Genomic DNA, 20355 nt, shown 5'->3' with positions numbered 1-20355 from the left:
TTACTAAGCTTCTCAAAATCTGGATATTCGGCCCCTTCTATTCTAGAAGAAGTAACCATAGTCCTTAAAGATATGAAAGCAGGAAAGGCGCCAGGTTTTGATGGTCTCCATCCCGAATTCATTCTCAACCCCGGAAAATATATAAGCAAAAGGCTGCCGGAGTTTCATACAGACATTCTCAAATCAGACAATATACCAATGGAAATATTACACTACGATACTCACGGATTGTCATCGATTACCTTCTGTCGCGACTTCAGAGATTGGTAATCCCGTGACGTGCGACATGTATCCAAGAACGGAGAAGATGACGAACCCACACAATATACTTGTTGCACAGTTAATGATAGGTATGCTTACTGATTCCCTGAAACACACAAAATTACACAATGTTAGAGTTTTAAAATCATCGCGCTTCATTCAAGAAGAATGTTTGGTAATAAATTTATATTTACTATTTTACTCTGTTTCTTAATATTGAGGAATTTTTCGTCTAATATTACTTTCTTCACCCGGGTTGTAGCTCATCGTTTTGCTATGTCCTATGCATATCGTCAGCGATGGCAGACCGCCTACCTCCTGCAAATGCAGGTTTTTCTGTGAACAGTTGATTCACTTCCTGTTTCTGTGATGGACAACTTACTCCATAACTGCAGGGCTCCAGTGCTTTCATATGTGAAGAGGGATCGAATTCATCGTACACTCTCTGATTAAAATATCCGGACACCCCTATCTAATGCGGAATCGTATCCTTGATCATATGAGGGAGACCCCCCAGTACAAAAGGAGGCGGGGAGTTTTGTGTTGTCAGTAGAGAAGTAGTAACAGCAGAATGACTCCGAACGTGAACTAGTCATTGGATGTCACCTGAGTAACAAATCCATCAGGGACATTTCAACCCTTCTAAAACTGTCCAAGTCGACAGCTAGTGATATGATTGTGAAGTGGAAACGCGCAGGAACAACAGCAGCTACATGAAGACCAGGCAGTTCTCATTTGATGGCAAACACGAACCGTCGAGCATTGCGGAGGGTGGCTGTAAAAATTGCAAGAAATCAGCGGAAGGAATCACTCGTGAGTTCTAAAGTGTTACCAACAGTCCAGCCAGCACAACGACTATGCGTCGGGAGTTAAAAAGAATGTGATACAGTGGTCGAACTGCTGCTCATAAACCAAACATTTCTCTAGTCAGTTCTAAGCGACGCTTGAGTTGGGACAAAGAGTGACACCACTGGACAGTGGATGGCTGAAAACGAGTGATTTAGAGTCATGAATCATGATATACCCTGTGGCAATCCGATGGAAGTGTTTGGGTTTGGTGAATGTCTGAAGAACGTTACCTGCAATCATGTGAAGTACGGAGGAGGTGGTATTAGAGTATCGGGATATTTCTCGTGGTTAAGGTGTGGTCCTCTTATTGCGCTTAAGAAAACAGAAGGATATGAACACAGTAGAGGGCCGGTTCGGAGACGCTGATTGTTTGTATTAGCATAACAATGCACGCTGTCATAAAGCTGCATGTGTGAGGCAATAGTTTGTGGACAGTAACATTCCAGAAATGGACTGGTTTTCCCAGAGTCCCGACATGAACCCAATGGAACACCTTTGGAATGAGTCAGAAATTCGACTTCCCTCCAGACCCCAGCGTGCAACATCCCTACCTCTCTGGTTTCGGATCGTGAGGAAGAATGGACTGTCATTCCTCCACTGACATTCAGACACCTCACTGAAAGTGTCTCCTGCAGAGTTAAAGCCACCATAAATGTGAAGGGTGAACCCACCTCATGTTAACGTCCAATAATAGGGTACTTTTGATCAGGTAGTGTATATGGGAGTCAGATTATTTTTGTTTTAAGAGAAAATGCAACTAGGTAATCATCCTTTCTGAACAAATTAAGTGGAAAAAAATTAAAATAAAACAAAATTATTTATTCATGCAAACTGGTGACAGTCTAGTGTTGGATAGAATGTTAGAGTATGAAAAGCATCGCGCTTCATTCAAGAGGAATGTTTGGTAGTAAATATATTGTGCCCGTTCGCATCTCGTAGACCATTTACAAAATGGCGGCGTAGGAAGGTATGGCCCATGCGATCTATTAAGGCAATGAACTTCTTATTAATACGGCATATAGGAGACCATGCACGTCACGGAACGGACTGATTTGGAAGACACTGCAGGACAGTAGAGGCTCATTTTGAATTGTTTTGAAAAAATATAGCAGCGGATTGATTGTTTAAAGATATACTCTAAAAATTTCAACTGCAGAAGTGACGCAAATACAAGCCAAGCTTTACATTGGAAGATTATCTTAAACTCCTGAGGAAGATATTGAGTGTTTTACAATCGGCGATAACATCCGATAAAATAATTCACCTGCGTATGTTATAAAGAGACGATATATTATAGAAATAAATAATTTGTGGTGAGATACGTCTGACTTGGGTCCGGTGAGCAACCACTCTCACCATATTGCAGAACCGACAATTTCGTATGAGAAGAAAGTTACCCCTGTGGTTATAAACTTAATATCTATATACGGAGAACTTATTCCAACCGAAGAAAACTTCGTCATTTAGAATAGCAGTAGAACTATGGAATATATCATGACTGATTGCTCCGCAAAAGGAATTTTCTACGCTGTCTGCAGATTTGGAATGATGACTGTTTGCTAAATCTACATGATGGACTGAACTGGGGATATGCACCGGAGAGCCAGAGGACCAGCTGATGATGATTGGACCGGCCAGCCAGAGGACTGGACGATGAGGATGAGCACCGGCCAGCCAGAGGACAGGATGATGAGGATTGGATCGGCGAGCCATGTGACCAGCTGATGAGGATTGGACCGGCCAGCCAGAGGACTGGACGATGAGGATGAGCATCGGCGAGCCATGTGACCAGCTGATGAGGATTGGACCGGCGAGCCATGTGACCAGCTGATGACCAGGAAGACGTTATCCAACCAGAGATCCAGATCCTAACAGAGGGTCTAACCACAACCAAGGAATGGAGGGACAACCAGACCAAACGCAGCATCTGACGAGCTAAGTCCATACATTTTTTTAGTAGAGTAGTTTCTTGCAATCTACACCCTCAATCTAACTTCGGCATGTGCTGAATAATTGGTGATATTTATGAATTAATTAAGAACGTGTGTGAAATATAAAGTGAAGTGTGAAATATTTAAGGCTATAAGATAAGATGGCAGTGTAGAATTAGAATTCTATTATATCATATACAGGGTACCGCACTTGCATACATACAGTAGAAACTAGCATGAGTAAATGAAAGAAGTGTTACTTGTGAAGACCTAATAGCAATGAGTCTATATAACTAGTGAAATTTCGATTAATCTCGTTTACCTCGTTTACCTGTACAAAGATTACGTCACGAATTTACCTGCGCGACACAGATGAATATACGTATTCCTTTCTTCATAGAAAGAGGGCATTGAACTCAAACCGCTGTTTTTAAGATAAGAGGTTATTAAAATGCGTTTATTACAAGGCAATTCTAAAATGTTTGGCATATAGTTTTGGGTGTATTCGGCTATATGCATACGGCAATATGTATGCCGGTGGTATGATAATGTATATTTGAATGGTGTTGAAATGTGGTTATTTATTGGAGCATATTAAGGAATACTTGAAATATAGATGTTTGTTTATATTCTGCGGTAAGAGAAAGAATTGCTATTCGCCGAGGAAACGTTGTGTTAGATTTACATGTGGTGAGTTTCTGTGTCAAATGGAAAGAATATGTCAAAGTGTGAATATCGCGCAGATGACCATTTTAAGGTAAGATTGACATGTATTATGGTAGAATTGTGAATCGTGACAGTTTTTATCTGACATTGGTAAATGACATGTACCGAGTATAAGAGAGTTCTTTAATATACGGTTTACTAGGCTCATGATTAAGTATACATGTGATATTCTTTGGTGCGGTGATGTTTCAATATAATACGTATTAATTTCATTCTGTACTGTCCATACGAGTTGTGTAGCTCGTACACATAAGAGATATTGAGTAAGAGCAGTTAGCTAAAGCACATTGAGCCGTTGATGGAGGAGTGTGTGGATCGGAAACTACTTGAACAGTTAGATAGATGTTCATTTCTTTTCACACAGATATGATTTCAATTGAAGTGTTTTAAATATAAATAATAGGATAATGGTTAGTTAGGAGCCATATGTCGTAGGCTCTAGGGAGGTATTGTCTTAGCCCGTAAGTTGTTATTTATGCGTATTCAAGATAAGTGACCAAATAATCAGAGTTCAGATTTATGAATGGAAAATTTGGAGAGCAGTTTTACGATTTCACATTCACGCAAGAGTTTGTTTGGGAAATACATACGTAAGGATATGATCAGATTTACATTCGCAATCTGACTTTATCCCATTTAATTTTTATTACGTTTCAATTTAGCAAATCATCCATTTTTATCACAGTGAGATGACTTAAACGTGGTGAAAATAATTTATATAATTAGCGTGACAGTATTCACAACGAGTATTTATATGGAGACCGTGATTGCTCAGTGATCTCTTGAATATAATTGGAGAAAATCAATTACATTTCGGAACATGGCTACGAATATAGAAGTAAATAACTAATATGAATTTGAACATTAAATGAGAAAGAATGTAAATAATTTAAAGCTTAATTATTTTATTTTTATTTGAGCCAGCGCTGACTCTAATCTTTTATGCTTAAATATTATTAAGATAATACTACCCAGAATTCGCATTAACTTACATTAAACACGATTTATTCAATAAATTATCTTATATTTTCTTTTAGAAAGTGCCTATGTTTTGAATTCCTTTTGGGTAACGGCTAGTTTGTAAGTTAGCTAATAAGTTTTGTAGATAGAAGTAATTGATGAGATTGACAAAAAGAAAGAGATTCTTTTTGAGGTTTTCGGCCACAGGTCCTTACTTGAGCGTACAGGTATTCCCATGAGGTGCATTTCAACAGACCGAGTCTCTTACGAAACCACGTAAACCGGGCGAGTTGGCCGTGCGCGTAGAGGCGCGCGGCTGCGAGCTTGCATCCGGGAGATAGTAGGTTCGAATCCCACTGTCGGCAGCCCTGAAGATGGTTTTCCGTGGTTTCCCATTTTCACACCAGGCAAATGCTGGGGCTGTACCTTAATTAAGGCCACGGCCGCTTCCTTCCCACTCCCAGCCCTTCCCTGTCCCATCGTCGCCATAAGACCTATCTGTGTCGGTGCGACGTAAAGCAATTAGCGAAACCACGTAAAAAAAAACTAACCATATAAAATCACAAATTTTATGAGCGATAGATGGAATACCCTGAGAAGAAATTGAGTTACCGGGATAACTTGGCACTGACCGCTCGATAGGCGGGTGCAATATATACTATTTGTACCGGTTGGTACACCTCTACGCCGCACATTTGAATTTTCCGCCTTAAAGTACTCCTCTACAGCAGAAACTCTGAACTTTAAAAACTGAATTAACCCAACCGTTTCTCAGAAGATGTCACTGTGTTAATTTCGAACTGTTTTGTTTACTAATTATCAAGAAGTGTGGACATTCTCTCACAGATGTCTCTACCAGAAACTATGATCCTGCACCCTGGTGCGAAGTGAAGGAACTTTTCTTGAAGATATTTTGTACTCATAAGTTTTCCTAGAACTAAATTTCGTTCTTTCATTTGTGGGTTGGTAATATTAAGATTTTCTTTCAGCCAGTTTTGAACTTAGCCAATCAGTCATTTCTGCAATTAATTTCCAAACAATCATAGGGTTCTTCTTCGATTTTGATGTATAACTTTAAGCGACCAATAAAATTTAGTGGGTGTGGTTGTTTTATTCAGGAAAGGTCTCGAACTTTCCCTGAGGCTTTAAAAACTGCTGATTTTCACGGCTCCTCGCCACTTCAGCAACATCTAGCTTAGTGTATGGAAGTATAGCAGGGGGCGGGTAGCGCCTCTTCCTTCGGGCAGCAGCTCTTCAACAAGGTAATGGACGCGTAACATCTTTTTTTCTTGCTAGCTCAGCGGTTTAACCCTCAGGGAAGGTTCGAAATCTTTTCAATGTAACCTACCTGTTTAAAAATGTAACTTAGTGCCGGCTTATGTAAATATTTTCTTATTACTTTAACTGTAAATCGGGGCTAGAGAGTGCTTTACTCTCTCGAGCTCCCCTTCATTTTTGATTTGAGGTGACTACGTTTTCATAACCGATTTTCTTCTCTTCATTAATGTGTTAAATTATTCATCTTATACGAGTCACCTCCCTAGCTTGGGAATAGCCCCTGTGTCATCGGCCTAGTGCCTCGTAGGTTTTAAAAGGTATATTTAGGAGTGCTAATTCACGCCTCCTTTCCCTTTTTTGCATTTAGGGCCATTTAAATTAAATTATTTTCCTTTAAGGCCCTGTAGGCTGGGTACGAGATACCCCTGTTTAATTCTTGTAAGTTGTGCCTTGATGGCAAATGATTGTAAATTAAAGTATTGCCTTGAATAGGCTTGAAAGATTGAGAACGGGTCAGCTCTTTCTGGTGTTTTGAAAGGTGCCTTTAGGAGGCTTGACATTACTAGGAGGGAGCAAGTGCTCGATGTAATTAAGGGTTTTCTGCCCTTTTGTAATATGTGTCTGTGAGCTGAGAGCTCAGAAATTGTTAAACTTGGGGCTCGAAGCCCGGATTATGATACTGTCTCTAAATCTTGGCTTTTCCTGATCTTGTACCTGATTATCAATTATTTGTTGACTTGTGGTTAATTGTTAAACCTTGAAATTCTATGTGGAAATTTGTTAAATTTTGAAAGTATAACCTTTAATGAAATTTTAATTCATATCTCGGCTTGTAGTTAGACCCATTCCAGCCCACACCTTCTTTCACCCCTGCTGTTCCACAGATACCTCGGAACACTATTCATCTCATCTGACGAAAATCTTCAACCACTGCCAATGTCGGCATAGGTTATGGCAGATTTCCCATATAGCCTACCGAACTAATGCCGAGATCGTCCTGTATAATTTAAACGTTGAAAGATCTCTTTTATTAATTTTATGTTCTTGTATAAATTACAACAAGACTACAAGTAACTGCACAGTCGTAGTGGCGGTGCATTGCCATGGAAGCGTGATAACTTACACAGCTGACAGGCTGATTATTGTGCCTTCAACGCTGCAGTTCATCACCGTATTGGTTGTGTTACTAGTGCTGTTTCTGTCTGTAGAGTTGGGTCACGGGTGAGGTCTACAGAAGGAAAGTGAATACACGAAAATAACTATTCTTTCGCAAAATGGATGCTTCTGTCGGCGTACAGGACCGTTAGGATGGTCTTCTACAAGCAACATCTTTAACGAATTGAGAAATACATTGAGGTAGACGGTGGTGGTGGTGGTGGTGGTGATTATTGTTTTAAGAGGAAGTAAAACTAGGCAACCATCCTCTATATAACACTAATCAGAGGGAAAAATGGAAGGGATCCGAAAATTCGAAAAATGAAGATATCGGTCAAAGAAAGGCAAGGGCCACGAAGGGCGTGAAAATGAAAGACTCCCTAGCCCTCGCAAACCAAATAGCGTCGGGGTCGGAAAAGAATAAGAGTTGACCAAGAGAGGTCAGACAAGATAGATGAAAGTGAGGAGCCTGGCACAAGTAAGTGGAAGCAATGCCAGGACTCAACTGAGGGCCCCGTAGTCGCCAACCCACGCTCCAAAGTTCAGAGCCCTTGGGACCCCTTTTAGTCGCCTCTTACGAAGCAGGGGATACCGTGGGTGTTATTCTCCAGCCCCAACCACAGGGAGGGGGGTAGACGGTGGAATTTGAGATAATCCACTGTAAGATCGTTGTCAGCAGAGTACAACTTGACCTGACAAGAAATGAAAATATTGTGTTATAGCTAATGTCTCACGATTTAGGTGTTACTTCCATAGTAACACGAAATGTACAGGTTTTTCAACGTTTACCTTCAAACAGGTTTATTTTTACAACCGTTCGGTACGGGCCTCATGTTCATATGCTGGTTTTTGTTCTCAATGACTAGTACTTTCATCCCCCAGAGTATTTCCCTTTCCTCACTTAAAGCAACATGTAGCATTTACTGATTCAAAATATTTTACTTGAGAAATTCCTTAGGTAGAGTTCAAATATATATATTTATTGTAAAGATGTTGCATCGTTAATTTTCTAAACAATTTCAGTTTCGTACAATTTTCGAACACTTCATCCAACCTGAGGCTCCTAAATGTTTCAGTCCGCAGACCTGTTGAAAAATTCCATGGAACATCCCTCTCAGTTTTGAAATGAAACAAATATAAATTATGTTACAAAATCTTATATTTTATTTAAAATTAATTAAAATCAAGACGCAAAATTATAATATCCATGACATCAATCACTCAGTGTAACCAATGAGGATGCTTATATGCACTTGGTTCTGCAATGTTGGTTTAATGCCTGATAATTCCAATTTTTATTCACTCTTAACTTCCGGTTTGTCGTGTTTTCCACAAATAAGTAGTGCGGAGCATATTTAAACAGTTCAAAGCTTTAGTCGAGAGTTTTAGATATAGTCTGTCATAATATATATCCAAATGTCAGCCAGTCCTAATTGCAAGAATTATAATTTTAACGAAATGGCAGTCATAAAATTTCGATGAATGAAGACGGCCGATTTAAACTTGAGACACACAGTGTACCTCAAGCCGACCCGCACAGACCGCTCCCTTCAGAAGACGTCCAACCTCCACCCACGACAAAAATAAAAAGTGATTTAGACGCTAGCCGACAGTGCTAGGAGAATTTGTCAACCTCGGCGAAGAGTTCAGCCACCTCAACATGGCCCCACTCGCTAACGGGTACAGCCATAAAGATATCCAACGAGCACTCTATCCCAGATGTCCAACAACCAGGGAGAAAGGAGAGGGGCAGCCGACAACTAAAGCCTCTCTGCCGTATAGTGGGAAAACAACTGGTAGAATAGTGAGGCTACTTGAGTCCCATGGGGTAAAAACCGCGTACAGGCCAACGAAGAAAATCCAGGAACTACTAAAGTCTGCTAAAGACAAGCGCCATCCTCTCTCCACAGCAGGTGTCTTACAAGATCCCGTGCAGTTGGGGCCAGGTATACATAGAAGCTACCAAACGCGGCATCGCCACACGACTGAAAGAGCTTACCAGACATAGCCGGCTGGGATAAGCAGGAATATCATCAGTCGCTGGACACTCGCTCCTAGCAGGTCATGACATACAGTACAGCGATACCAAAGTACTGTCAAGTACTGACTGTATCGTATTACGCCCGGCTGCAAAGGGAAGCCATCGAAATCCTGAACCACACCAATAGCTTCAACCATAAGGAGGAATCTGAACGGGTAAACAAAGCCTTGTTTCCAGTCCTGGAGTACACGATGATCGCAGAAGACCAGAAAAAGCAACGAGTGATCAGTTGTCTGTCTCCGCCAAGGCAGGTCATTGTACATCGAAAGCCTACTAGATGCTAGAAGGCCTGGACAGAAAGCCAATTTCTTGCATTAAAAGCGGGGTAATAGTTTTTCTCATTTCCACCTCTAGGTTCGCGTTTATGTTCTGTTGTTTGGCGCGAATTTTATGATTACGTGTGTTACTGCAGCGTATTTTATGTGAAGAAATAACGTATTAAACTTCAGTTTATATGGTAAGGCCTTATCTAACAGAAAATATGAAAAGTTTTGTCGGCTTTTAATTTATTTGGTCTCACGATTTGCAATATGTGGATGGTTGCTGAGATGCGTTTAACATTCGTTTGGTTATGTGCTTCCAAATTACCGGCAAGTTTCTCTTTCCATTCTGTAGATTAAGATGGTTTATTGTTGCGTGCCTAACTGCACATCTGACACAGCGAAGAAAGACACAAATATAAATTTTCATATTTTTCCTAAAGATTCGAGTTTACGGGAGAAATGGAAGGTTGCTATTTCTCGACAGGGCAGCAGAAAAGGATCTCTATTAGCTCCTAATGATAGCTCCAGAATATGAAGCTTGCACTTTGTCGAATCAGATTACAGTGTAAGTGCTGCGAGAAGAATTCTGCTCCCCGACAAAGTGCCGACAGTTTTTAATAATTTCCATGATCATAAGAAAAATATTCTTAAGCGTAGGAAAGATCCAGTTGTGAGGGATGTAGTTCACCGATCAATCAAAAGAAAATAGATTGCTGGCCAATGGACGGAGACGAAATTAAAAAGCTAAAATCTAATAAGAAACAGAAGTCTCCTCTGAAGAGAAAGTATAGAAAATTCAGAAAGACGGAGAAAATGGGGTGATAAAGACACTGTTTCTAATCGAACAAATTGAAGCTTATAGTAAAGCACACACTTTATACGGCGAAACAACTCTTGAAATGTGTACACTTTCGCGTAGGAAAGCTCCGACAGGATACCGTTTCATAATATCTATAAACTGCCTCATAATCCCTCATCCGAAAACACTAAAAATGTACATTGGCTTCTCTAATGGAGAAACGGGAGCCACATCTTTAATAAATGAAAGACTACATCCCGTATGCAGAAATTTGGAATGTCCAGAATGTCCAGAAAAAAATTGCGGTCTCTCGTTATTGACGAGATGGCAATCAAACCCAGAGTGGGATATTACCGTAAAAAGGACCAGTTCCTATGATTTTCGGAAAATAAAATAGAGGACTTGGGCCGAGGTAAAGTTGTGGCTAACAGGCTACTCGGATTTTTATTCCGTGGTTTGTCAACTAACATCAGAATACCGCTGGCATTTTACTTCAGTAGGCAGTTAACTGGCAGTCAGCTGTTAAAACTTATCATGCAAGTAATCAGCGAAGTAGAAGAAACTGGATTTCTAATCCTACGCTTAGTGACAGATAATTGCTCTGTGAATTCGAATATGATGAAAGAGTTGTGTGAATGTCCAATCTTGCCTGAAATAAAACATCCTAATGAAGAAAGCAGACCCCTGTTCCTCATTTTTGAGTCCAGCATTTTTTATTCTTCATTATGGAGAAACTTTAATTTCAAGTGAACATGAACAAAGACTGTATCATATGCAAGAAACAAATGAACATCTGACGATCTGATCGTGTGTAGCTTGGGTGCGCCGTATTTACATCTTTAAGAAAGAACAATACTTCATTTATGGTTTCCTGGCAGTGTTCAAGACAATATAATATGTATTTAAGACGGGTTAATGTTATCTTGTAAGTATATCATCGTTTAATAGTGTTTTTAGACACAAACATTGCACCACTTTTGTGTCATAACTTGCAGCCATTTTGTTTTAAGCGAAAATTGATCCATAGATAACAGTCCGAAGAAAGGCACTTGATATCTCGTTTACAATCTTACCTAAAGTGTCAGCCATATTAATCAATTTGTTGAGACTACCATGGAAACCATGAAGAAGACAGGCACATTGTATGTTCTTCACGGCGTTGCCTAGACACGGAGGTTACATAATTTATCCCCGGAAAGTTGGAAACGGGTTGGCGACAGGAAGGGCATCGGGCTTTAAAACTAAATAGCCAAAACCATACAAATATGACAAGATCTACAAGATTAGACTCGGAAACTGCTAGGGTGTGCCCCAGAAGCGACGCGCAAGGATTCCGAATGCCCCTTGTGAGAAATGAGCGAAGGATACCGGGTCATGGGCGGGCCTGGCTAAAGAAGCAAGTTCAGGTGAGAAATGGAACCCTGAATGTTGGATCTATGACGGGGAAGGGTAGGTAGGTTGTGGATCTAATGATGAGGAGAAGGATTGGAATTCTGTGTGTTCAAGAAACTAGGTGGAAGGGTAAAAAAGCAAGAGTGCTTGGCTGTGGTTTTAAGTTGCTGTACAGTGGTGCAAACAGTGCAGGTAGAAATGGTGTTGGAATTATCCTTTCAAATGACTTCGCAACCTGTCTGGTCAGTGTAAACAGAAGAAATGATAGAATAATGAGTGTGAAGCTGTGCCTTGGGGAAGAGTTCACAATTATAAGTGCTTATGCTACACAAGTTGGTTGTGAAGAGGAAGAAAAGGATGATTTTTGGAGAGACCTGGAAGAAGAACTTTCCAACATACCAGCAAATGAAAAAGTATTCTTGGGTGGAGATCTGAATGGTCATGTGGGAACCAGTGCGAAAGAAGGATCATTGAGAAGAGTGCATGGAGGTTGGGGATTTGATGCAAGAAATGAAGAGGGTGAGAGAGTGATAAATTTTGCCTTGGCTTCAGATCTGGCGAGTTGTAACACCTTCTTCCAGAAAAGCGAGAGGCATCTATGGACATGCAAAAGTGGAGGATGGGAAAGCCGAATAGATTTCCTCTTGTGTAGAAGAATGCATCTGAAGGAGGTAAAGAACTGCAAAGTCATACTAGGGGAAGACATGGCTCCACAACACAGAGTGCTAGTGCTTGGCTATGAATGCGCAGGGATGAAGTAAAGAGCAGTAAGGAAAATGACCCCAAGAATCAAATGGTGGAGGTTAAATGACCCAATTTTGGGAAGTGAATTCAAGGAAAAGGTGATCCAAGAAACGCAGTTAGTGAAAGGTGTTCAGAAATGGTGGACAGTAAACGCTGAAACTATCAGGAAAGTTGGTATGGAAGTTCTGGGTGTGACATCTGGGAAAGACGCTCCACTTGATAAAGAAACATGGTGGTGGAACGATGATGGTGGTGATGATTATTGTTTTAAGATGAAGTACAACTAGGCAACCATCCTCTATATAACACTAATCAGAGAGAAAAAATGGAAGGGGTCCGACACTTCGAAAATTGAAGATATCGGCCAAAGGACAAGGGCCACGAAGGGCGTGAAAATGAAAGACCCCCTAGCCCTCACAAACCTAATAGCGTCGGGGTCGGAAAAGAACAAGAGTTGACCAAGGGAGGTCGGATAGGATAGATAAAAGTGAGGAGCCTGGCACAAGTAAGTGGAAGCAATGCCAGGACTCAGCTAAGGGCCCCGTGGTCGCCAGCCCATGCTCCAAAGTTCAGAGCCCCTGAGGCCCTTTTTAGTCGCCCCTTACGACAGGCAGGGAATATCGTGGGTGTTATTCTACCACCTCCACCCACAGGGGGGGTGGAACGATGAGGTCCAGAATGCGATCAAGATGAAAAACAAGCCAAGAAAGCCCGGAAAGAATCTGGAATGGCCGAAGATAGAGAACACTACAGGCAAGCAAATAAAACTGCGAAAAGAGCTATTGGATGAGCAAAGGCACTGGCATGGAATGAGGTCTACGAAAATTTAGAAACCAAACAGGGCGAGGCTAACCTGTTCAGAATTGCATCAAAAAATCTTACAAACATCAAGCAAGTGAAGCATGAACAAGGAATGGTAATTCAAAATGAGAACCTAATTAAGAAGAGATGGGAGGAGTATTTTAAAAAGCTGCTTAATGAGGAGAATGAACGGCTTGTGTTTGAAGATGGTATTCCAAATTATAATGTAACAACTGGCATATGCGTGATAGAGTTTGTAACTGCTATGAAGAAAATGAAAAGTGGAAAAGCAACGGGTCCCGGTGAATTTCCTGTAGAAGCCTGGAAATGCCTGGGAGAAGAGGGAATAGATATGTTGCTAAACCTATTCCAACAAATACTCCAAGAGGAAATAATGCCCAATGAATGGAGGAAGAGTACCATAATTCTCATTTGTAAAGAAAAGGGGGACATTCAGGATTGTGCAAATTACAGAGGAATAAAACTCATGTCGCACACTATGAAGATCTGGGAAAACGTCATTGAAAGTAGGCTTAGGCAGGAGACAATAATAGGAGAAGAACAATTTGGATTTATGCCAGGGAAAGGAACCATAGATGCCATTTTTTCTCTAAGACAGCTTATGGAAAGACACAGAGAAAAGAAGAAAGAATTACATATGGTGTTCATTGATCTAGAGAAGGCTTATGATCGTGTGCCCGGCCAAGAAGTATGGAGATGCATGAGATCCAAGGGAGTACCAGAGAAGTATGTGTGCATCATTCAAAATATGTACCATGGGGCAAAGACGCAAGTTAGAAGCAGTGTAGGGCTAACTGAAACCATACCAGTTGAAGTTGGTCTCCATCAAGGATCTGCACTGAGTCCCTATATCTTTGATCTGATAATGGATGTTCTCTCTGAAAGCCTTAGAGTGGCAGCTCCTTGGTGCATGCTTTTTACAGATGACATCGTACTATGCAGCACTTGAACCAAAACTAGAACACTGGAGAAAAGCACTGGAGGATAGGGGTCTTAAAATCAGTCGGAATAAATCGGAATACTTGTGCCTCGGTGGAAAGGAAAATTATGGTGTGAAAATGGATAGAAATCAACTCCTCGCAAGTAATAGTTTCAAGTACCTTGGATCAACTGTATCTGATAATGGCAACGTAGATATGGAAATTACACGCCGAATTCAGGCTGTCTGGTGTCCTTTCTAACAGGACACTAAACGTCCAAGTGAAGGGGAGAGCCTACAAAAGTGTGGTGAGACCTGCCATGATATACGGAGCAGAAACTTGGCCAATAAAATAAACGGCTGGATGTAGCCGAAATGAAACTGCTGCGATGGATGTGTGGTGTTACTAGGTAAGGCCACATCAAGAACAGCTTCATACGAGGCAGTGTTAAGGTAACTCAAGCATCACAGAAACTTTAAGAAAGGCGGTTGCTCTGGTATGGTCACAATAAGCGCAGGGATGAGAACTGTGTAGTAAGAAGAGTGCTTGACTTGGAGGTGAAGGGCAGGAGGGAGAGAGGCAGACCTGGAAGAAGATGGATAGACTGCGTGCGGGAAGACTTCGCAGAAAAGTAGTTAACTGAAAACACCATTTGGGACCGAGGGAAATGGAAAAGACTTGTCAAAAACGTCGACCCCGCATGAGCGGGAAAAGACGAAGAAGAAGAAGACGAAGAAGTCAAGAAACATATGAAGCTCTTATGATTACAACATATTCAACGGTAAAGTGTACAAAGTACTTGCTTTGAAATGGATTCTCAGTATTTCCAGTATTTTGTGATGACATTGAACTGTTATTTAGTCATTTAAGAAGGAATGAAGGATTCAGTGATATGATGGACGCTAGTTCGTGTTTGTATGCATTAGAGACGACTTTGAAATGTGGTATGAGCAATCCTTCTGACACTTCCAATGTGGAATCTCAGAAGTTCAGATTAATGGACACCATTAGGCGGAGAGCAGCCAGTGATATTTCCATCTCTGCTGTTATATCTGGAAGTATTTTGGAATTATTCGACGTGCCTATTCGAGGTAATTGGTTTATTTTAATATCGATTACGCTGTGTTATGCATGTTCGTTTAAATGATCGCTGACCTCTTCATAATTTTTTCTCATTTTACAGAATAACCAGTTTCCATGGAGCTATCTGCATATGGTCGGCGGTAATTTATCCAGGGTCGCAGAGGAGAAGACAAATTGTGGATCTTGTTTGGAACAGAAATCGTCTTGTGTAACGGACATTACACTAATGTGTTTAAGAAGGGTGCAAGATCGGGGAGCTTTGCGCTACCCTTCACGTAAATAATTGGCCTTCTTCTTAAAAAACGTATTGATATTTACAACGGGGGCGTTAGGATATCTCAGAAAATGTAACATTGTCCGAAAGCTGAAATTACTTATCGATCCGAAGTTTAAAGAGACGTTTCAGTGCCACGGCTAGCTGCCTCTGTGGATCAGCGGTAGAGTGTCGGCCTCCGGATCCCAAGATAGCGGGTTCAAACCCGGCAGAGGTAGTCGGATTTTCGAAGGGCGGAAAAAAGTCTATTCGACACTCCATGTCGTACGATGTCGGCATGTAAAAGATCTCTGGTGACACATTTGGTGTTTACCCGACAAAATTAATTAAATCTCAGCCATAGACGCCCAAGAGAGTTTCGGTTTACTCGGTCTGCCACCTAGTGGGGGCCTAGAGTAAAACGGAACGTCGAAATTGACGAGCAGACAGCCAGATGGCGTCAAATTGAAATGTCTGCAAACGGTAGCTGAGGCCATACGATTATTATTATTATTATTAGTTCCACGGCTGTGATCAAGCACACATCACAGACGTTATACTTACAAACATTTTCAGACCTGTTCTCGATAACTATGCAAATAAAGTGATTAATGGATTGTGATTTATTAAACAAATTCAACAGAAAGCCTCGGAGCATAAAAGTGTTGAAATTATAGAAACAGGGAAAAATCGGGTGAGTACTTCTATTTATTCCACTATTCTTTTTTCTTGTGCGATAAACAAGTGCAAATGAAAGAAATCTATTAAGTGTAGTGTGTTTTAAGTTGTTTTATGTATTTATATCTGATTCACACCGAGCATAATGATAATAAAAATGCATTTTTCGCGTTACTGTATGAATCTTCAATGTGAGGTTATAGACAGAACATGAGAACAACAGAGCATAAATGCGAACCAAGCGGCCATTGCCTGAACTACTTTGTTCGCCCAGACATATGTCGGCTTGTCCAGGCCTTCTAGTAGCAAATAGGCTTTGTTACATCGGGCTCGTTAATGCTTCAATCATTAGCCGAAGAACAGCCAATCAGCGACCGCCCCTCCAGAACGGCGGACCAATAGGTGAGCAGAGGACCGTAGCCTTCACTATATAATGAGGTGGAATTGCTACACTGTGTGCATCTCCCTTCTTGATGTCAGTCAAGCTTAAAGGTGTATTGGATTGAGTAGCAGTATAGTCTGAGAACTAATATAACATCACAAAATATATTTTTATTTCGACTAAGGTGCTCCATACATCTATAACACAGCGCCTCTGCCGAGCCAAGAAAGCATAACGCTAGTTCCATACTTCGGAACTAGTTAGTTAAGCCTCTCTAAAAATTCCAACAGTATCCCTACGCCGAAATCAGCCACAGAGTTCATAGCTTTTAATAAGTGGTCTGACAGGCGGACCGAGTGATACTGTGGGGTTTCACCCCGGGAATGTTGTATTAACAAACCCCACCACCAGGAGCTTCCCATTCTTCGGGACTCCAGATTCTTGAAAAAATCCCATTTCTCGGGATCCTACTATAGGATTGTTTCTAGTTTATCATCTCCCATAATCATGTTCCCTCTCCCCTATCAAGCCACCACCACCACTATCACCACTACCACCTCCATATCAGCCCAATCCATCACTTCAAACACCATTTCATCTCATCCTACAAGCACCATGTGCCCAGCCCCTGCCCCCTCCCGTCATATCCCTATACTACCCCCTCCTGAACCACAAAGGTCCCAGATTAAAAGAGGGGCCTCTTTACTCCCTCAGGAAGACCAACCAGCAACCCGTAAGTTCGCCATAGATTATTCTCCTACCACTCCGAACCCCCCCCCCCCCCCATTAGTGAACCCAACTCCGCAAACATACGGGAAATGGAAATAGCAACTTCCCCAAATACAGCCTCCATTACTGAATTTCCACCTCTCTCTGCAACCCACCGCCCTATAATAAACCCCAAATTCTTACAAAAACCACCGCAAGGCAATCACATCTTTCTTCTCTCCAATCCAGCCCCAGAATTTAGATCTTCCCCTAAAATCTTCCGTACTCTCATACAATTCAACATAAAAAGAGAAGAAATAGCGAACATACGACCCACCAACAACGGATACCTTATCAAGCTAAACACTGATCATGCGGCAAACCTCCTAATAAACTCAATAGCAGCCCACCAACTTGGCTCCAAAACCCCACCACTTCAAAAGACTCCTCCTCCCCCTCCAAGACACAGCTTATTTAGCTGTAGGTGTAGATCCCGATATTCCAGAAGCAGAAATTCTAGCAGAATTGAACTCCGAAGGAATCCCAGCAAGAAAAGTCTTCCGCATCCGCAATGATTCTGGCCCAACCTTCATGGTTAGGGTTCTTCTCCCCACCACCGAAGATGTCGACAGATTACTAAGTAATGGGGTTTCCATCTATCGTCATCACCACAAGGTTGAGCCATCGAAAGCACTCCCCCCCCCCCCAACCCCTTCGTTGCGAGAGATGCTTACAATACAATGTTCATAAAACCTCAGATTGTAAAGCCACTACCCCTACATGCGGCCACTGCTCTCAACCCCACGCAACTAATAAATGTTCAAACACAGCATCCCCCCCTCGCTGTAACATATGCTGTGAAGGTCAGCCTACATACTCCAGATAATGCAAGGCAAAACCTCCCCCACCCCAGAAAACAAGCCAGAATTCGTCGCCCCAATCAGAACAATTGACCCTCCAACTGAACCGGCCCGTTCCCAATTCCCTCCACCTACCATGTAAGATATAATTCGCTTCACCACCCTATCGTTGATGAACTTATTCCCTTTCCATAGAGAGTTGGTATTATCTCACCTGCAAGCTGCCGCCAACCAGGCTCTAAATCTCCATTTCGTCGCCACTCACTCCGGACTAAATTCCCATTTCAAATTCTCCCGTCTTGAAACACTGGTATAATGGATACTCGCAACCAAAATCTAAATGGCCACCCAATCTCCATTCTTTTTCTAAATATTCAATACTTCCTAAAGAAACGCCACCACCTCCAAACCTTGATCCAACAACATCCAACCCACACCATTCTTCTCAATGAAACTATGCTCCGCCCAAATATTCCCTCCAATCTTCCTGGCTACAATCTTTACCGTGTAGACCACCCAAATAACCGAGCCAAAAGAGGCTCAGTAATAGCAATTAAAAGCTCTCTCGCATCAAGAACCTAGGCCCCCATTATCAAGAAGCCATCGCTGCAACAATCTATTTTCGTTCCCGTATCCTAAACCTCGCCACAATTTACATACGTAACAACCAGCCTCTCCCACTGAATTACATTAAACACCTGAGCCAAGTTTTCCCCCACTTCATCCTTATGGCCGACCTAAACTTAACTGATAGAAAAACCCATGAAATAAATGCTCTCCACACTCTCCTAGAAGACCTGGACCTATCCCTGGTTCATCTCCCAGGCCCGTCACGACCTGCGTCACAAACCACCCCAGACGCCATTATAGCTCATAATTCACTTCCTCACCTTATCAACATCTCCCTTCTCCCCAGTGTTGGTAGCGATCATCTCCCAATTTTATTACAATTCCCTACTACCTCTTCTTCTCCACCATGTCCTCCCCCTATAACAACACCCAACTTATCTCAGGCAAACTGAGCTTCCTATCGTCTTGACATATCTAAATCCCTTAAAAAAGCTCCCCTATCACTATCAGATCAATCTTCAGTTGATAGTCTTCAAGACCTCCTCCACTCCACTATAACAAAAGCATCTATGGCAAACATTCCTATTACGCTTCACTCCCCGTCTAAACCTCGACTCCCCCCTAAATTTATCCAGCTACAAAAACTTTCCCAAAATTACCTACATCGCTATGCCCAATCCCGTGACCCCTATTTCCTACGCCTTCATCGTCAGACACTGCGTACAATAAGGAATTATCTCATCGTTCACAAACGCTTATCCTGGACTAAAACATGCACCACCCTCAACGACCTACATGTTCATCCATCCCAATACTGGCGACGCCTTTCTTCTCTTCTTGGCCAACAACGCACTCCTCATTACCCCATTATCCATCAAGGCATAGCCTCCACCGACACCAAGGAAAAACTAAAGATAAACACTTTGCAATTAGATTCAACTTCCAAACCTCAAAATATTTCTGATTAACAGACAATTCTCTCTACAACAATATTAGATCATCTCCAATTCTTACCCCTTCAGTGACACACACCCCCACCACACCCCCCCCCCCCTCCTAAACGCACCCATCACAGCTTCTGAAATTCATACTGTTCTATCAAAAACACGTAATACTGCCCCTGGTTCGGACAAAGTAAGATACCGCCATATCAAAGAAGCACATTCAATTCTTTTCACCATACTAGCTACCCTATATACCTTCATCCTCTACACTGGTTTTTACCCCTCAGCCTGGAAAAAAGAAATTATGCTCCTTTTTCCAAAATCAGGACAACCACTATCTGACCTGGACTCCTATAGACCAATATGCCTCATTACAGTGTTTGCCAAACTACTAGATAAAATATTAGTCCGCCGCATCCACACCCATTTAGCGGCAAACCACCTGTTACCAATCTCTCAAGTAGGCTTCCGCCCAAAACTATCTTCCCATGATCAACTTTTTAAATTAATCCAAATTGCCTCGAACAACATCAATGAAGGAAAACCCTCACTGCTCATAACCTTCGATTTCGACAAAGCATTCGACTCAATCTGGCATCCAGCCTTCAAACTTCACTTTTTCGCATTACCTGTTACCTTTATCAGACTCATCAACTCCAATCTATCCCACCGCTCAGCCAATATTTCTATATACCAACAACTTTCACCACCCTTTTACATGAAATATGGCGTTCCC

The 20355-nt window shown here is 41.7% G+C and overlaps 1 protein-coding gene across 1 annotated transcript in view; it reads right to left on the bottom strand.

Annotated features, from left to right (window-relative positions):
* LOC136872540 (sodium- and chloride-dependent glycine transporter 1) overlaps positions 1-20355 on the bottom strand; it is a 189994-nt gene that overhangs the window by 88741 nt on the left and 80898 nt on the right. The window contains exon 8 of the mRNA XM_067146341.2: positions 243-367. Coding sequence (XP_067002442.2) covers positions 243-367 — 125 coding nt within the window. The remainder of the gene's footprint in view (positions 1-242; positions 368-20355) is intronic.

Source organism: Anabrus simplex, chromosome 4, assembly GCF_040414725.1.
Source record: "Anabrus simplex isolate iqAnaSimp1 chromosome 4, ASM4041472v1, whole genome shotgun sequence".
Lineage (NCBI taxonomy): Eukaryota > Metazoa > Arthropoda > Insecta > Orthoptera > Tettigoniidae > Anabrus > Anabrus simplex.
This window is presented reverse-complemented; position numbering and strand designations above follow the sequence as displayed.